Genomic DNA, 13,691 nt, shown 5'->3' with positions numbered 1-13,691 from the left:
CCCGTGAGCCACAACTACTGAGCCTTGCGCGTCTGGAGCTTGTGCTCCGCCACAACTACTGAGCCTGCGCGTCTGGACCTTGTGCTCCGCAACAAGAGAGGCCACGACAGTGAGAGGCCCGCGCACCGCGATGAAGAGTGGAGTGGCCCCCGCTCACCACAACTAGAGAAAGCCCTCACACAGAAATGAAGACCCAACACAGCCAAAAATAATTAATTAATTAATTAATTAATTAAAAAAAAAAAAGAATGTTGTTTTTCCAAGGCTATTTCTATGTGGTTGGTTAATGTTTGCCCAACATGACATGGTGCTACCTATGCAAATTTATCTCCCAAGTTTAAGCCAGGCCTTTATACTTGGCTCTTTTTCCTAATTATCGCACAGATGTCTGGTGTCAGTTTGACTTTGCTTTCTCCTACTAGATACTCTGATTGGCTACAGAATTAAAACAAAACTTCTGCTTTGTTTTCCTGCAATTGATTGCATATGATGTGGTACCATTTTGTGAACTAGGCATGGATAAAAACTATTTGGGAGATGACAGTTATCTTTTTGGAAGCAAACGGACATGAATTGTAATCTCTTGAGGGAGAAGTTGCTGTCATGCTCTGCTGCTTTACTCTTCAGCAGTCTAACTTTGAAGATAATATAAATTCTTTCAAAGGAAAAAAAATCTAAATAGTCCGTGAAGAACCATTTATGATGCTTCTACTTACATGTAATTTTTGGTGACTTTTGCTTCTTTAGCCAATAAAAATGGTGGTGAGGGAAACAACCTTAGTGTCCACCATCAGTTGAATGGGTAAACTGTGTTATAACTGTGCAAGGGAATACTATTCAGCAATAAAAATGAATGAACAATTGGAACATACAACATCAAAATAAGTATGCTGGGTGAAAGAAACCAGACCAAAAAAGAAAAAAAAAGAGAGAGAAAGAGAACATGTTGTTTGATTCCATTTATGCAAAATTCTAGAAATTACAATCTAACAGTGATAGAGAGTAGACCCTTGATTACTTAGGGATGAAGGAAAGGCTGAGAGGGAAGGGAGGGAGCAGTTACAAAGGGTCATGAAGAGGCTTTTGGAGGTGATGGATATGTTCACCACCTTGACTGTGGTGATGGTTTCACGGGTGTATACATTTGTCAATTTGTCAAAACTTGCAAAATTGTTTACATTAAGTATATACAATTTAGTATGCCAATTATACCTCAATGAAGCTGTTAAAAAAGTGGACAGAGGTGAAGAAGGGAATCCATTCAAGAACATATGTATACAATGCTATTTTAAAAGTGGTTTTCAAAGAGGAATGTCCAATATGCTCAATACTTGCAAAGTTCAAACATTTTCCTGCAAATGTCATTTTCTAAAAAGATAAGAATTTTATTTTTGAAGGAGCAGCCAGGTTGCAAGCAGATGATTAATTATCATGGAAAATTATTGATGTATCATCACCATTTCATAGTATTTCTTACAGTTAGAATAAAGCTCCTTCATATCTCTCATAAAGGTATTGTGAAGGTTTAATTGATTTGTGTTGGTGAAAACCCTTGGTTACTGTTATGGAAAAGAATTAAGTATCAAAATATAAATGTACAACTTATGTTATTGTTTATTTGCTTTTGTTTATAATAAATATTGCAGGGTGCCAACTATTCTAACACATTATTAACTCAGGGGAGACACCGGACTCAGAGGCTTGTACATCTGTTGGTTTAATGTTTAAATTATAGACTCTACAGAGATGTTTAATGAAACTCATGTAGCTAAGTCTACATACTAGATAATCTTGCAAATAAATACCTCTTGCCCACTCATTAAGGAGCAGTAATGACTTATACAGTGTGAACTAAGAAATATAAATCTCTAGACTTAGTTGTATACTTTCTTTATGGAAAGGTAGATATTTTTTGCCTTCTTTTGAGAAGAATAACTAAATATTAACTCAGCACCACAGTAAGGAAATACAATAAAAAATATAAATGACAATATTGCTCAGGAGATATGTAGATAGACATTGTGCGTAGATAGACATTGTGCTCAGATAGACAGTAACTCAGAGTTTGTTTGAAAGATGTTTAAACAACAGGCTGTATCTAGATTAGCAGACACAGCATGCAGTAGAAGAGTGACTCAATAATTGTCTTTAAGTATCATTCAATGGCAATCCACACCCAATAGGTCTTCAGTAACTGTTAAACAGTATTATTCATAATTTCAGCCCCTGAGATTGTGAGTTAACAACAGTGAACAAATCTGGAGATTACAGTCCCTCACTATTCGCAAAGCAGAGGTAAAGATGTTCCTATGTTATCTCTAGCCCAACTAATACAGACATGATGGTGGAGAAAATTCATTCAAGAAAGTGTTGACCATTAGGCGGGAACAAGGTTATTCTTTAAGAGATAAACATTTTAAGAAGGGCTGTTTGCTGTGGATCTGAGGTAGGGAGCCACAGCAAAGGGGATAATGATTTTCACATTTTGGATGAGAATGTCATTATGAGGCAGCTACTGGATACTTGCTATTCATTACGTCTGTAAAGAGTTCCACAATTTACAGGACTAGAATACAGTTGTCACAAGCCACATGTGGCAATTTAAACGCAAACATAAGTTAATTAGAGTTAGAAATTCATTTCCTCAGTTGCTCTAGCCACATTTCAAGTGCTCAGTAGATAGGTGTGGTTAGTTATTGCACACTGGATGTGCAATATAGAATATTCCATCATCACAGAAAGTTCTAGTGGATAGTGTTGGGCTAGAATGAGACAGAGACCAACACAGGGATGCTAAATAAAGAATTCTGTAGTATGGATCTGAGACCAGGAGTGCATGTTGGTTACAAAGAGGTTGTGTCACTCAACTCCCAAAGAGAGGAGAGACCTTGGTTCATATTCTCCTAGCCTGGTTTTCATTTCAATAAATAGTCTAGCATTAAAGTGCCCTTTGTGTCCCCATGCCCTCTGGGACCTCAAAAACTAAATGTGTGTTTTCCATAAAATATTAAATCAAGAGAAATTAAGACAGCACACTTAATGTGAAATAAAGTTCATATACTCCTGTTTAAACACAGATTAGAATTTCTGTCAGAACAATGCCAGTGAAAAGTTGACATTCTAATTAATACAATTTACATTATAAAGCACTGAATATCTTTATCTTGCTATTATGAAATGCCCTCTTTAAAAAAAAAATCAAGGCTCTACTCAACAGGGAATTGAATACTAAGGGCAGTATTTAAAAACCCACGTACAAGAGAGGTGGTTAGGGTCACTGGCATTTTTACACACCAACAACCCAGGTCTCTAAAAACAGAAGCATCCTCTACCAGTTTTGTGATTTTTTTTTTTTTTTTTTTTTTTTACAAGACTATTTGCATGCAGCAATAGGATTTCGAGGCTGTTTTTCTCGCAATAATATAAAATACACTGCAAAATGCAAACAGCAAAAAACTAAAGCATCCTCTCTCTCTTCCCCCTCTTCTCTCCTTCTCTCTTCTCCCTCTCTCTCCTTCTCTCACTTAATATCACAGGGAACAGTTCTGGAACCCTGTGAACTAACATACATGCAGGACTCCCACACATTGTTTACTCAATCCAAATTCTGAGTATGTAAGAGGGGCAGAAAATCAGCCCCACAGTCGGGTACCCAAGGATTCGTGTTCATTGCCTTTGTCGATTTTATGCTATCAGTGAAAGGAATAAAGATGAGATCCTTAAAGCTTGAATTTTCATTTCCTATGACAACGTGCTTTTTCTTCATGCTTTATCACACTCCACTACTTGGTTTCCACCCCTTCATAATTGATATCGGCCATTTGAAGCATTCAGTAAAAACCTCATGAGGGTTCATCAAATGTCCCCCAGTCTATAATTCTTGCTTCTAACATATTCAGAAGCATATTCATCCAAGTGTTTTCTACTTCCTCTCCATGGATTTTCCTGTGCACAGGGACCAGTGTAATGACAGTTGTATTAATTATATGCTGAAAAACCCACATAGCAGCCAAAATGATGGAGATCATCGTTTTAAATATTTTATTAAAATAACCCAATGTAGAACAGATAAAGTAGACTCTCTTGATAATGAGAGGTTCATTAATTTTACAAGAATTCTAGAAAACTTAGAATGGTCATCAAAATTACCTCTTTCATTTTTTTTTTTTTTTAAGAAGAGGAAAACCTTCAATTGTCACTTTAGAGAGCAGAGGTCTAGTAAAATTTTCTAAGGTATTTTTTTAAATAATTACTTACCTTTCTGGAAAAAGTTTTGAAAAAATAGCTTAAAATATGGAGGATTTAGATTTCATAGTATTACTTGAAATGCCTGTAAATTTTCAGCTTCTGCAGTTTACCCCATTAAAACTTGGTTTATTAGCATATAATGACTTCTGATAAGTAAAACTGATATTCTCCATAAACAAACAAGTAGCACATTAAAATCCTTCCCTAACTAACAGCAAGAGCAGCACAATCTTGCCTACCAAGTGCGTCTCCAGGTACAGTTTAAGGCCATCCATCTCTGCTTTGGGAGGTGTCCAATTCTCAGTGGTTTCCATGGCTTCGTTTAACCATTGAATAAATTCATCCAGCTTGTTTACAAACCCCTTGTGACAGAAAAGAGGAAAAAAGGACAAGAAAAGCATGTTAACTGGTTATTTTTTAAAGCCAATCTTAAAAATTCCAAACCTTGTCGATGGTAAAATTGATACCATCGCACTCCCATCCTATTTCCACGTTCTACAACAAAATTCCCACCATTCTTGCCACTGAAATCTATTAAAATGGAAAGAAACTGTCCATGACTCCTTCTTAGTTTTTTCCTAGGAACACTTTTTTTGAGGAATTTGGATTGGACTGCAGGGTGTCATTGGAAAGGTGACCTCAAATCATCAAAACATTTCTGGGTGTCTGACAAGTGCCCGCTCACCAAAAAATCAGGTCAGGTCTGCTAGGAACACTCATTGGCTTTGAGGGATAAAAGTCCCTTATACTCCTATAAAGATGGTGTTCTTTACTCAGAAGCCCATGGAGTTGAGGTGCCTTAACTGAACTAGAAATCTATTTTTAAATTACAAAAGTGTTTAAAGGGACTTGGATGAGTGATGAGTTCTACTAACAGCCCAAATGTCTGTGACTGACTCTGGGTTCTGAGAAGCAAGGAAAGGTAGAGGACCAATGAACAAATGTAAATGCCTAACTCTGGGTGTGCCCTGGACATCAAAAAAATATTCTTGGCTAAGAAGCACAATTCACAATAATCTTGCAAGTTTTCAAATAGTGGTTATAAAAATTTATTGACCATTTAAAAGAACACATCTGTGGAAACTGAAAATATTTTGAAAAAATGAAAGCCCAGCTGTGAACCTTAGGGGAAGGAAACGGGGCCGGGCACCTGCTTGCCATGGCTGGGTAAACAGCACCACCTGGAGTTCAAAAGGAGAAAGGACAGGCTTCTACATTTGAACTCACTGAGATGGCTTGAGAGCTATTTCCCTACTGAACTTAACCCATTTTTCAGATTTACCTTTTGATTAATTTTGATTAATATTTTAATGCTCAACTTGTGAGTTAACTTGTAATAAAAAGCTAAACACTCCTCCCTATCAGGGGGGATCTTAGCTTTCCTCCTCCTCTCCTGCTTACATGTGTAGGCACAAACATATAAACAGAAATCATGAAAGCAAATGAAACGGTAGTCCATCCGATTCTTGATACCTTTGTCACCTGCTATTTCTCCACCTCTCCCAGCCCCTTTCTGTGTGTACTGTCACCAGTGTTCTGTGTAGTGGACAGGGTACTGACTACTATCCCCAAATCATGAGACGGCTATTCTTAGAGAAACGAAGTAGTCTCCACTCTATATACCGAACCATGCAATGTGCAGGAGAATTCACATTTGGATGCAGACAACGAATATTTGATGCTCATTTTCAGAAGCTCTGCTAGAATCTTTGTGGTGTGAATGAAGGAAAATGAGGCTGACATAAGTAACAACATAGGAAAATGAGAAAAAAATACAAAATTTTACTTACTTTGTAATATAAATCAAATCCTATCCAAGAGATATATTGGTCACTCATTCATTCTTTTAACAAATATTTATTAAGCACCTACTCTGTGTAAAGCACACTGCTGGACATTACTGGGAATAAAATGATAAATATCACTGAAGTAAAAATTTCAGCTGAACATAAAGCATGTCTAAGCACTGGCCTACTGAATTCAGGTAATTTTAATCATTAGAAAAAGTTTTACAAGCAATAAAGAGTTGGGACACGCTCCCGGATTTTCCTGTGAAATGTACTCTGTCCGTATCAGAATTCTGTCTATACCCAAATTTGTTTCTATTTTTAGTATTTGACCTGTCTGTTTGTTTCTGTAATATTCTGAGTTCACACGTACTTACCTGGAGAGTCAAAGACAACTATAAAAATCACATTTTCTTCACGGCACAATCCAATGCTGCACTACATAAAAAGCACATTTTACACACGTTCGACTCACTGCTACAGGCTGAATTACAAACCTTTGAAAGGCCACATTTTAGCCTTCGTCATTCAGACTCCTGTATCTCATCAGTTCAGTCTCTCTCCTGTCACTTCCTACCACTGGTGTCCTTCTCGTCCCTTTTTGCCCCTCTTCCATTACCTTTCTCTGACTCCCTGCTGAGCTCTCCAGGGGCACACTGAGGGTGACCAGTCAACAGGTCCCAGTCCTCTTGGGCTACCCCTTTAATTGTTTCCTCCTAGGTGGGCCCCTTGCCATACTCATATTTGATACATGTTCTGAGAGCCTGATGATTGGAGCCAAGCCAAGATTCAACCCCCAGAAGAAACCTTGGTCATCCAACTTGGGAGAAAATGGAACAGCCGTTAGCCTGTTACTACCATCAGTTGACAGCACACTTCCCACTTCCAAATCATTTGCTGGAGGAATCAAATCATTTGCATTTTGAAAGTTCCTTAATGAGGTGCTTTTAAAGAATCTTACTCTTAAACTTTCTAAAGCATCAATCTCTTTAAAGACTAAGTAGCACAGTGCAAGTGTATGTAAAGGTACACTTTCAGGTTTGTGAAAAGTAATTTGCTAGAGCCCTCAGCTGGTTAACATACATTTGAAGATTATATTTGCAAGGAAAATATAAAGTTAGTCTTGCAAACAGCTACACTCTCATAACAGGTTAAGTACCCATTATTGAACCCTCCTGCACTATCGGTGGGAATGTAAACTGGCGCAGCCATTATGGAAAACAGTAGGGAGGTTCCTTTAAAAACGAAAAATAGAGCTAAAAATACCAATATGATCCAGCAATCCCGCTCCTGGGCATATATCCAAAAAAAAAAAAGAAAACTCTAATTCGAAAAGATGTATGCACCCCAATGTTCATAACAGCACTATTTACGAAGACATGGAAGCAACCTAAGTGTCCAACGACAGATGAATGGATAAGGAAGTGGTATATATATATATATATATATATATATATATATATATATATATATATATATACAATGGAATACTACTCAGCCACGAAAAAGAATGAAATATTGCCATTTGCAGCAACATGGATGGACCTAGAGATAATCATAATAAGTAAAGTAAATCAGACAAGGACAAATATTATATCACTTATATATGGAATCTAAAAAATAGCACAAATGAATCTATGTACAAAACAGAAACAGATTCACAGACATAGGAAACAAACTTATAGTTACCAAAGGGGAAAGGGGGGAGGCATAAATTGGGGGGGGGAGGGATAAATTAGGAGTACAAGATTAACAGATGCATACTACCATATATAAAATAAACAATAAGGATTTACTGTATAGCACAGGGAACTATATTCAATATCCTGTAATATCCTATAATGGAAAATAATCTGAAAAAAAAAAAATATATATATATGTATCTGAATCACTTTGTTGTACACCTGAAACTAACACAATGTTGTAAATCAACTATGCTTCAATTTAAAGAAGAATACTCATTATTTCTTTTATTTTCCTAACTATTTCTCTTCTATGACAAACCTAGTCTGGTTAACTAGAAACTATGTGAGTGATTACTGTTGCCCTTTGACAAAGCTGTCATGTGCAGCTGGGACAAAAAGGAGGGCCTTCCTTGTATCAGACATGGGACCAGGAAACAGTGACATGGTAGGAAACAAGACATGGTCCCTGCCTTATGGAGTTAAAAGCCCAGGGGTAAATTTTTATAGAATTACATGATTTTTACAACAAATTGAAATTGAAAACTATTTCTCTAAAAGGGGAAGTATACAACAGGAAGTAGACACTTGTGTTGTCAACCCAGTTCTGTGAAGTGGTACTGATTATGGTCATTTTACAGATGAGAAAACTGAGGGTCAAAGAAGGTGACTAGCCCACTGGCAGGGTTGGGATCTGAACCCATATCTCATTCCAAAGTTTATTCCTCTCATGGTAACACGGTGCCCTCTAGAAACAGTGCTCCTAGAGACACATTATCTGACCCAGATGAGGGTGAAGAAACATTTCTTGCCACTCCCACATTCTTAGTGCTGAGATAAAACTCTTTACGTTCTAAGCCCTTCCCCCTTCACATTCACTATTTTCTGTTAATTTTTCTGAAAGGGGATCTGTGATGAGGTTAGACACAACAAAGAACTTTTTTTTTAAGCAAGCAAAAATCACGGTAAATTTCATTTCTAATTTATAGAAAATTTAAACCCAAACTTTAAGGCAGTTACATGCTTAAGCGAGCCCATTCTAACAGTGCCTTAATAACGGATGAGTTTGACTCAGTTTAATCACAGAGGAGATGGCCCCTGGTTCTCAGGAGATAGTTTAGCCAATGGGCTCAACTGCTAATGTCCTCTCAGTATTTGTTGTTTGGATGTGTGTGTGAACATGTGTGTGTTCACCCCCAGAAGGATGCACATTTCTCAGTGGACAGAGAAATCAAGTGTGAAATCTGACCTAGTCCAGATCAAGTCAGCTGCCTTCAGAGAGGGACCTGCTGAAAATCATCAAGAAGTGAACTATTTTCACCGTATTTCTGAAAATAAAAAAGGGCAGCCTCTGCTGTTGAACTTTTTAAACCATTCAAAAAAAGTATTTACCCCTTTCTTACTATTCCAAGATTAAAGGATTCAGTGAATGACCTCATCTGAACAATGCTAGCTGAAACAATAAGTAATCCTCACACAACATTCACTATGTGCCAGGTATTGGGCACATGGCATCGGGCATATCTCCCTACTTCTCAGGGCCTCAGTCTTCTCATCTGTAAAATGGGGTGACAGTAGTACCCACCTCACAGGGTCTTTATGAGACTCAAATGATCTAGTTGGGCCAGCTGATCTAACAATTTGTCTAAGTCCCTGGCAGAAATTAGAACTTGAAAAACATTTAAATGAGGATTAATTGTGGCAGCAGGAGAGGGTATAGTAAAAGAGAAAAAAACATGCTTATCATCAACCACTGTGGATAATGATAAGAGAATAGCTGCTACAACCAGATGAAACTGAATTTGATTCCAGGCTCCATCCACCTCTTACTAACAGTATAAACTAAATGAGCTACTTGATGTCTCTGAACTTCAGTTTCTCCATCTATAAGACAGGGACAGGGATATCCATTTGGGGTTTATGTGAGGATTTCAAGAGAAATTATATTTTAAAGCCTGGCTTGATAAATGATTTTTAAAAACCATTCCTAATTAACAGGTTCCAATTTGATCTTTTATGTCATTCACTCAAAACTTCTGGTTATTCACTAAGCATACAGCACTCTGCTAGGTGTCCAGGGAAGATGGAGAGAAAAGTCTTCTCACAGCCACAATATGAGAGGTGGCACCAGCCACTCTGGGGGTGCAGAGGAGGGAGTCATGACTTCTGTCTCAGATCATCACATGAGGCGGTGTGGCAGGGGCATCATCTGAACCTGCAGGTTAGCAAAGATTTCCCTACCTCCTTATTCCACCAGCAAGTCCGAAGGAGATCACATTTCTCTATTAAACAACTACAAGTTTAAGAATAATCTGGCTTAATTTTTCAAAACAGGACACATGCTTTGGAGCCAGTCTTTACATTAGTAATGGTTACCAATGAGTAATCGCAATGCTCTTACTCTACCCACAAGGAAGCTTAATTTAGGCTCTGACAGCTGGTAAAATGAGAACTCTCCTTAGAAGCAAACTTATGCATTGAGATTTTATATGTACATCTACCAACATATATATTTAATCTTCCATTTTTGCTTAATTCTTATACACCTAATTCCTATATGAAATGACTAATTAAGCTTTTTACACAATAGCACTCAAATGTAATTTACCTTTCCTAACCACATATCAATGTACTTAATGTGCCACCAAGACACAGAGGCTCAAGATAAAATCAAAGCGAGTTAAAAGTGGTACTTTGGACTCAACCAACTCACACATTTACCCACATCCTTACCTATAAAATGCAACGCTGTACAAGTAATTGACAGAAGGGAGGGTATGGTGTGTACTCTTAGAAGAAAGACTGAAGAGAAAATCAAATGGTTTAAGGCAGTTGTAACTCTGTTGCCACAGTACTCAAATACTGAAATGTTTTATGAAATATTTAGCTTCTCTTCTAAAGGTTGAATGGAATGTCTTTAGAATTTTAAAATATTTCTGATAAAATTATCCCAGAATAAAGGCTGTCAGTTGGAAAGAGAGAATAAAAAGGGCATCGAATGGTATTATCTAAAACTGACCAGGTAGGAAGTTCTATTCTGAACTCAGTATCATGTGGAAGGGATAAATTGAGCTGAATCCCCAATTTCTTCAAACACTAATGACAGTGGTTTCAACTGGGAAAAGAAGAGCCCAGAAAGATCCCTGACTCTCATACTGGGAAAGGGTTTCCTCCAACAAATCCAGAGGCTTTGACTTCAGTTGCTCCCTATTGATTTCTAAGAAGAAATAATCAACAATTTTAAGGGAAAAACAAGTTTGGAATGCATATCATCAAAGTCTAATAAAAATAGGAATGAATAAAAGAATTGGGAATAAACTGGAACTAATAATAATATTAACTGAGTACCAATTATATGCCAGGCACTTATTTAATACTTACAACTACTCTATGCTGTAAGATTCCCACACTCTCCATTTTACAGAGGAGAAAACTGAAGCACAGACAAGCTCAAATACTTAACGGCTGTCAGGAGTGAAGCTGGGGATTCTCCCACATAGCTTTGCTCACTGGCTCTGTGTAAGACCTTGTTTCAAGCACCCCCGATCCTCCAGAGGCACTGGATGACCATATCAAATCATCCTTATCTGCCTCTAAATCCCAAACAAGGACCTAAGATGCTCACACTTTAGAATTTAGGATTATGATCATTTAATAGTTTACTTACAGGTATTTTATATCCAGTATTATAAATAACAGTACTAAACATTTGGGTGCTGAGTATCTACCAACTATTCATCTGATAATTTATGTAGTCCTTTAATCTTCACAAATTTCTCTACTGTACAGAGGAAGAGGCTGAAGCGTAGAAGAGTTATATATAATTTATTCAACGTCATAAAGCCATTAAATAGCTATTAAGTAGTTTTGTTCCAGGGCTCAAGCTCTGAACTGCTACACCACACTGTCTTTCTAAGCAGACTCACCCTGAGGTTCACAGAGAAATACAAAGGACAGAAACATCCACTGTTGTCCATTCTTACTTCCCAAGCCTCTGTGAGAAGCCCAGCCTGTGCCACATGACTTCAACGTTCCCATCACAGCCGCTGTGTTTTAGATAATGCTCCCTACTCCGCGCTCTTTTCCATCTTCCTTTTCTCCTTTCTTTCTTGACTGCTGTTCTCTTTTTCCTTTTCCTTCTCTTTCCTCTCCTCCTAGCCCCTCCACTCCCTTGTTCTTCATTCCTCTCTCCTTTCTTTCACTCCCCTTCCTTCCTCTCCTCTCCTCTTCCTTCTCATTCCTTCTCTCTTTTTTCTATAGCTCAAAGTCTCCCCCAACAATTGATTGTTGGAGCTAATCAATCACTTTTAATAAACCACATTTCCTCACATGTCCATACAGTTTTAATGAAAAGGGCTGTCTCCTTGACACTGAAGTACAGAGCTGAAATGTTGTTATAATCTTGTGTTTAGATATAAATACTTTCCTGATTAGTAAAACCTCCTTGTAAATCTAATAACGGGAACAAGAATGCATGTAGCAAGATGGGAGTGTTTGTAGATACTAAAATTATTAAAAAGATTACTTGTGATTGTTGAGTCTTGTTTATCTAAATATTCTAAATTTTCTCTAGGGGACATACAGTTCTTCAGTAATAACAAAGTTATACTTTTAGAAAAAAATGAAATTCAATACAGAGAGTTTATCACATTGAATGAGCAAGAAAATAACCAACTTTCTACCAGAGAAGTTCAGGGCGGTGAGTCAGTAAAGGGTAACAACTCAGCCACTGTACTCTCATTGGAGCCAAGAAGATAGAAAACAGCATTTACTAAATACATCTGCTTGAAAAGGAGAAGCATTCCCGTGCAGATTAGAAGCACAGACCTGATCTTCAAAAGGCCCTTACGTTCCGTCTAGTTCAATGCCCCCATCTTACAGGTGAGGAAACTGAGGCTCAGAAAGGTTAACTACTTGATTGGTAACAGGCAGCCAGTTGGTAGTTGAGGCAGAAGAACTCAGGTGCTGTGTCCTTAAGTATAGAACTCTAATTGTTGTTCACTTTAAAGTTTTCGTGGACATCTTTTGAACAAAATTTCTAGAGTTCAAAAAAAAGGACAGAATTAGAGTTTTAAAGAATAATGTAAAATTCCAGAGTACTGTTGGTTTACCTAATTGGGTATAGTATCTAGATTGGGTGGCATTGGACCAGCTGAAAAAGAATAGAGGGCACTGAGAGGAACAGAGAACATTCTTGGCAGATAAAATCCAGTAGAGAACAGTTCATTCCGAGAAATCTAAGTAGCCGATGGCTAACGCTCTGGAGGCAAATAGGGAAACTGAGAAATGAGGTTGGAGAGTCTGGCCAAGAGCCAGGCACATACACCTCGCCCCGGAGTTAGGACTTTATCCTAAGAACGACGGGGGTGGTCACTGCAGTTCTGAAGCAGAAGAGAGAGAGAATCTGATTAGCATCTTAGAAGACTTGCTCTGACTGCAGAGTGGAGAGTGGATTGCCAGGTGTTAGGCTGAGATCAGAAAAGCCAGTAAAAAGGCTGCTACACTACTCCATGAAAAAGTCGATGAGGGCTAGACTGAGTAGCAGCAGTGGACATGGAAGGAACGTGCAAGACTGCAGAGAGAGACAGAAGTTAAAATGGACAGGACCAGTTGAATGTGACGGATTAAAAAATCTGAGAAATTTGTTACAATCTGAGATGACTGCCAGCTTTCAATTTTCGTTGGAGGTACTATTCTCTGAAGGAAGCAATAAGATATTCAGAAGGAAGAAGTAATTTGCAGGTATATGATAGACATGGTATTAGATAGCATGAGCTTGGCTTCTGAGGTGTGGAGCAAGATCTAGGTTGGAGAAAGCAACACACAGGTGGTACTGGAGACCATGGGCATGGAGAGAACCTAGGAACAGTGTGTAGGGGCATATCCGCTGTGTCTTCTACAGATTGAGGCCCCACCGTGCAAGGTACTCAATTTTATTCACCCCAGTCCCTCATTCTGTGTCTGTCTCAGTGGT

General features: G+C 38.0%; 1 protein-coding gene across 6 annotated transcripts in view; it reads right to left on the bottom strand.

Moving 5' to 3' along the window:
- Positions 1 to 13,691, bottom strand: part of AKAP6 (A-kinase anchoring protein 6) — a 584,194-nt gene that overhangs the window by 232,923 nt on the left and 337,580 nt on the right. For all 6 annotated transcript variants that reach the window (XM_036842081.1, XM_036842086.1, XM_036842084.1 and 3 more), the window contains one exon: positions 4,488 to 4,610. In XM_036842081.1, coding sequence (XP_036697976.1) covers positions 4,488 to 4,610 — 123 coding nt within the window. The remainder of the gene's footprint in view (positions 1 to 4,487; positions 4,611 to 13,691) is intronic.

Source organism: Balaenoptera musculus, chromosome 2, assembly GCF_009873245.2.
Source record: "Balaenoptera musculus isolate JJ_BM4_2016_0621 chromosome 2, mBalMus1.pri.v3, whole genome shotgun sequence".
In the NCBI taxonomy this organism is placed as follows: Eukaryota; Metazoa; Chordata; class Mammalia; order Artiodactyla; family Balaenopteridae; genus Balaenoptera; species Balaenoptera musculus.
The sequence above is the reverse complement of the archived record's forward strand: the minus strand, read 5'-3'. Positions and strand labels throughout refer to the sequence as shown.